The sequence below is a fragment of the Sinocyclocheilus rhinocerous genome, unplaced genomic scaffold (assembly GCF_001515625.1).
Source record: "Sinocyclocheilus rhinocerous isolate Xijiao unplaced genomic scaffold, SAMN03320098_v1.1 scaffold752, whole genome shotgun sequence".
NCBI lineage: Eukaryota > Metazoa > Chordata > Actinopteri > Cypriniformes > Cyprinidae > Sinocyclocheilus > Sinocyclocheilus rhinocerous.
Window position 1 is genome coordinate 479,653 of NW_015639777.1, and position 6,680 is coordinate 486,332.

The 6,680-nt window shown below is 36.8% G+C and overlaps 1 protein-coding gene across 1 annotated transcript in view; it reads left to right on the forward strand.

Annotated features, from left to right (window-relative positions):
• Positions 1-6,680, forward strand: part of LOC107751876 (protein cordon-bleu-like) — an 83,696-nt gene that overhangs the window by 15,924 nt on the left and 61,092 nt on the right. Inside the window, 1 exon segment of the mRNA XM_016567642.1 lies at positions 273-443. Coding sequence (XP_016423128.1) covers positions 273-443 — 171 coding nt within the window.

Consider the following 6,680-nt stretch of genomic DNA (forward strand, 5'->3'; position numbering starts at 1 on the left):
CCATATATATATATATTTATATATATATATATATATATATATACACACACACACACACATACATATTGCTATTTGTACTTCTGGTTAGATGCATTTCAGCTAACTGCATTTCAGTGGCTCTGTACTTGTACTCTGCATAATGACTGACAATAAATACAATACAAATGAGTGTGTGTGTGTGTAAACACACTCATTCATGTATGCCTTTTGAATATGTTCTTAAATGTGTATTTGTATTTCTATTAAAGTGTCTCTCTTTGTTTTTTGCTCAGGGTATGTCGGTGGTGGCAAGCGGTCCATGTGTGGAGACCCATCCCAGCACTCTGGGTCAGTCTCAGTCTGTGATGAACATCTCCAAGATGTCCCCAAAAGTGGAATTAAAGAAACGAAGAGCTCCATCACCCCCAACAGCTCCCACACAGACTTTACCGCTGACATCACAGGTTTGAGCAATGACAGACACACACACACACACACACACACAAATACACACACACTATCATAATCATTGGCTGATATTTCAAACTAATATTAATATTAATGCTTAATATTAAACACTGAGACTTGAACAGTAACATATCTTTGTGCCAAACATTCATAGACTCTAATATCATAGTGTTAACACTCGTACTACTTTTATTTGATTTGCTTTATTCAACATCAAAAAGATCAGGCCCTTTCTTTCGGAACATACATCACAACACCATGTACAAGCTCATGTTCTGTCCAGGCTGGACTATTGCAATGCTCTCTTGGCAGATCTTCCACCCAGTTCTATGAAACCTTTACAATTAATCTAGAACGCAGCAGCAAGATTAGTTTTTAAATAGCCAAAAAGAATGCACGTCACACCTCTGTTCATCAATTTGCACTGACTACCAATAGCTGCGCGCATTAAATTCAAGGCATTGATGTTTGCCTACAAAACAACCACTGGCTCTGCACCCCGTTACCTAAATTCATTACTTCAGACTTATGTGCCCTCTAGAAGCTTGCGTTCTGCAAGTGAACGTCGCTTTATTGTGCCATCCCAAAGAAGCACAAAATCACTTTTACGGACTTTTAAATTAAATGTTCCCTCCTGGTGGAATGACCTGCCCAACTCAATCCGAGCAGCTGAGTCCTTAGCCATCTTCAAGAATCAGCTAAAAACACATCTCTACCATCTTTATTTGACCCTCTAACTCTAGCACTCTCTATTCTAATTCTAAACCAACTCTGTTACATCATTTGCGGTGCTTCATAAGAGTCAGCGATTGCTGCTAAGGTCTTGTGACAATTTCCATTTTTTGAGCTCACTTCAAAGTGACTAGAAAATAAATGGGATGTTGTTTTATTTTCCAAAACCTAGTCACTTGCCTATCTAGGAATTTTTTTTAGACATAAGCATGCTTAAATTAAAGTTCTAAAAAGTTATTTACAAAAAAGCACAACGTTTTGACCAGGCAGGTCTTTATCAGGCACAATCATATGTACAAACATTGCAAATAAACTTTTCGGAGCTGAAATTTCAGTGTGGACATGTTCTATTTTCATTTTTTTATTGTTTTGTTGTCCTGCACCTGAGCCCATTTTGGCTTATGAATGTGCACACCCATGTTGTATCTTTATGATCATAAGCATGCTTCCGATGTGACTATTATTATTATTAGGATTTTATGATACTTAATATTAAATAATAATGTCATAATAATACAGTATAATTCCATGCAAGTTACCTGTGAGAGTGAGAGAAACATCATCTTATCTTGATTGCCCCTTGTATAATTTTATAAAGAGATCAGGGGAAAAATGTTGATGTGTTCTTCTGTATATATTCATTTGTTGTGTATTCTAGGTTAAAAACTTAAAGTTTAAAGTCTCAGTATACTTTAAGTGTGGCAGTTTGGAGTTTGATCACAAGAGTGCAGTCATCTAAGGTCTAGTCTCAGCCTCAGACGTCATGCCAACGGACCTTTGGCTGAATGTGCACACACAATTGGAAACACTTCAGGAGTTTCTAAGTCGTCATCGGATTGGTTGAAATGTACAGGATTTCTGGGAGATGTGTGTTCTTTAACGTTCCGCATGGAAACAAAGATGCCTTGTTGCCAAACCCCCTCATTGAAGAAGAAAGCTGTCGTGTTTACAACTGTGACAATGAGCGCTTATCAGGATTAACTAAATGCTGCATTTTCAAAAGTATGTGAAATATCTAAAGTTCGCAGTGTAGACTCTTTTAAATACGTCCAAGAGTTTTACACTCTTTTTAGAGTTTTAGACCAAGAGTCTGTTATTGTGGGGACATCTCCACGCCCCTAAACATGACGCACAAAACAAAACATGATTGGTTGCTTTACCTGTCAGTCAAATGGCCTCTTGGGTGGTCCTTGGCCATTCAAAGTGCCCAAGGTTCTGCTGTCAGTCTGAAGGTCTGGCTACTCGAGACTATCTAAGGTCTAGCTAAGGCCATCTAAGGCCTGACTCCTTCTGTACTATAGGTCTCTCATAGGGTTTAAGCTTAAACCTTGACCTTGTCAAACCTTTTTTGTCATACTGCAGAGATACAACAGTGAATTAACAGTGCTTTTTGTTTGCACACAATCTTTTCCTCTATAGAGGCTTATTTTTCATTATATACCTTTAGAATTAAATTAATGCGTTAAAAAAATTTATTTATTTATTTGTTTGTTTGTTTGTTTGGAGTCTATAGGAGTCTGATGCAAATTATGATTGTTCAGTGAAGTAATAGATGTATTTCTTGAAAACGTTTTTTTTTTTCAATATATTTTTAATCAAAAGGTTGATCCGATTAACAAAACCAGTCTGAATGATTCTGAACTCACTGATTCTGTTATTCAGTAGCAGTGACTGTAAAATTAAGAGCCCCTGGAAGGGAAAATCATATGAATAAGATGGTAGTGTGTTGTCTATGGGTGTGTTCACACTTGTAGTTCGGTTCTTTTGGTTCATTTGGTCCGGACCAAAAAGGAAAATGATACATTTGGTCCTGGTCCGCTTAGCGTTCATATTGGCATTTTCCTCTGCTCATTTTGATTTGGTTACACCGTGTCGTCAAATGTCGCATAGCATCGCATCTTGTCATTACTTCCTGTTTTTGGTTCGTTTAGAAGTATTTGGTCTGTGTTGCGTTCATATTTCATTCGAACCGCACCAGAGTTCGTTTGGAAGCAGACCGAGACCCATCTTTTTAGCAGTCTCGGTCCGCTTGTTTGGTGCGCACCAGGGTTCGGATGGCAGCGTTCACACTTACTCAAACAAACCTCACTAACAGAGCAATCGCACCAGAGTTCGTTTTAATTCGAACCAAACATGACAAGTGTGAACACATCCTATATATAGCAGGAGGTTACTATGTGGTTGTTAAGGTGTTCTGTGTGATTTTAGCGCATTGTGGGTTTGTTAGAGTGTTCTGGATGGTTGCTTAATAGACAAGGCAAAAAGTTATTTCAGGGAAAGTCAGTCAGCCATAATGGTAACACCTCTGGGCAGCTGCTTTGGTCTTACAAAACCAACTCCTATCTACTTGATTGGGGAACTACCAACATCTCAAAAATTGCTTGCCAAACTCTCATTTCAATAATATATCTCAAATCAGCAATACATTCTGACATTAACTGTCTCCTAAATGTTGTTTTTGTTTTTATATTCTTGATCAAATAGCTTGATCAAAACACATACAGTATTTTAGGTTGGTCCATCCATCATGCATGTGCAGTCCTAATTACAAGTCTCAGGACAATGAAGGTGCAGTCACAGTAGTCTTTTAGTAGGGGTGTAATGATATTCAAACCGAGCCGAAAAACTACTCTTGGTACGTACTGCGGTCCGCCCCCGCCCTCGCCCTCACACTGGCCCACTTGAGGTTGACCATTGAATATGGTTTCAACATTCCAACAGCAATGATCAAAAAAGTGGACAAACAACACGGAATGCCGTATGCATGCTAGTATACCAGTCATTTACACCTTCGTCACCCGGGTGTTGAAAGTGCGCAAGCGCATGTGAGACATGAACAGCACACACTATCTGTGTTTAAACTAAACTCATTTGCACGTGTTTTTAAGCCTTGTCAGTTGAAACATTCAAACAAAGAATAAGCGCTTGAGAACTTGCGCGCGCTGTTTGAAGATGTGTGTGTGTGAGCACTCATCCGTAGCGCATGCACACATGGAGAGCCTCGTCAGAGCGCGTGCCACGCAAATATAGATTTCAAATATAGATAACTTACACAAAAATATGTCAGCATGCCCGTCTTTGTGAGTATCCTTGCAAACATCGTTGGTCATGTCTTAAGTGAACGTAAATAGTCGAGAAAGACAACGCATGTGTATCAGTATCAGTGTACTGAATCTGTGAATTATGTCTTAATGGAACAGCAGTCTATTCCTGCTGTCTGTGTTTTTAATGTTAAACAACAAAAGACGAAATCACTCACTTCTCTTGATTGAATAGCTTTTGTAACTTCAGCAAGGATTGGTCTTTAATTTATACACTGAAATATGCACCGTTATTTTACGTTTGTTTACTTTTAAATTTCTGTGCCTGGAAATTACTGTTAAACACCTGAAACACCTGAAAAAACACTGTTTATTTGTAACTTTGCTCTATTGTATTTATTTGTGCTGTTGCATTTAGTTTGATTATTTGCTATTATTTTCTTTATTTTTATTTCACCATAGTCCTTTTTTCCCTGAACATAGCACATACCGAACTGAACCGTACCGAACCGTGATCCTAAAACCGTGAACCGAACTATGAGCAATCTGAACCGTTATACCCCTAACTTTGAGCATGCAAAATTTCTTCAGACACAGCAGTGGGCATGATATGATGTCACACTCTGAAGCATCTTTTTTAAAAACAAATTCAACATATAACAAATAACAAATAATAAATAAAAAATGTAAAAAAAAAATATATATATATACAGTATATTAACAATGCAGCTTTAAAGTTGGCGTTCTTTAATTCAGGTCACGCTGTGATTTATCGTCTTCAAGTGATACAAATTCACAGGTCAGAGTTCACCAAACTTGAAATTTAGAATGCAGTGAAATGCATTCTTCATATGAGCTTGTGTTTACAGTCTTCAGCATTTGCATATGTATGAATGGAATTCAGTGGAACAACAAGGCGGACTGCCCCTTAAATGTTTCCAGGGGAAGCGAACAGCAGCTGCAATGATGTGATGATTTTACCAACTGGAGATTGGCTATTTTATTAGAAGGCGGTACTTCCTAGAGCCACCATTTTGCTCATTGCAATTTCTCTCATCCGTAGTAAAGCCGCAGTAACACTAGACTTTGAGCCTAAGTCTATGGACACTGCAGCAGTCATATTATAATGTCACACTTGGCGGCATCTTTTTTTTTTACTTTTTAAAAACTAAATTCAACATATAATACGTCCAAAATGTAAAAATATGCATTTCTTTCCAGTTTACTGCAGTGCTGCAATTCTTTTTGTAATTTGCAATGTTATTGTACTCTGCACACTGATGCTGTATTTTTTTTCTCCTTTATAAAAATCTTAATGACCTCATGGAGTGACATTATTTAAGCCTCCTCCTGAATCTATACTGGACATAACTTCTTACAGCCATTCAGGGACTGAAGATCTGTAAAGCCATCTTGATCCAGTTGCATTGAGGGCTTGTAGCAACTCGTAATGTAATAACTGCACATAATGTAAAAACTGCACATAACGTAATAAATATAAATAAAATCTTGAGCTCATAATGTAATAATAATTTTTCAATGTAATAACAATTTTTCACATAATGTCATAGGTTATTGTATGATAAATGTATTACATTATGAATATACTGTGGCAACTTACAGTTCATAAGGTAATACCAGCACATAATTTAAAACAATTATTATTATGTTTACAATATTATCATTATCTTTCAATATAATAAATTTGAGCACAAAACATAATCATCGTTTTATTAAAATAAATTTAGGCTTATTAGGCTACATTGTGAACTTTTATTTATTTATTTATTTTTATTTATTAATTTTTTATTTTTTTATTTTGTGATTATGACATGCTTACTTTTTGAGATATAGGCCTGGTTATTTTGGCGATATGATTAGACGGTTTTATCTTCCTGAGGTAAATGTCACATAACTGACACATTCTTCACATGCTGTTATACTGATGATTTCCCTGGTTAAAACCGTTTATAGGCACAGAAATTATGTGTGATTGTAAGTTGTACTTTATTTTTCAACATATCCTCTGATGTACATTCATGTTATAAAAAAATTTACAATATTTATTTTGTTAGCACACATAGCTAGTCTTAAGGTCAACAATTAATCTGTGCAAGTTAATCCTCTGAAAAAAATTGTTTGTTTTGCTAATCTTTAGTCAGTTTGACGGCTTGGGCAGAATATGCTTAACCACGCCCCTCCGACCATTAGTCTGCTGTAAGTGAGAGATGAGAGGAGGAGCACAAAAATAAAACCCCGTCCTCTACTCAATATTCCGTTTCAGTTGGAAATATGCCACCACACTGAAATCCAGTCGGCAGCAACTTCCGGTTCACGTGGACTTTAAAGTAAGGCAAGGCAAGGCAAGGCAAGTTTATTTCATGGCCAAATAATCTAAGTGTTTAAAACATGCAAAGCAGGATTGCCAACAGTTCCCGTATTTAAGCAACTTAAGCAACA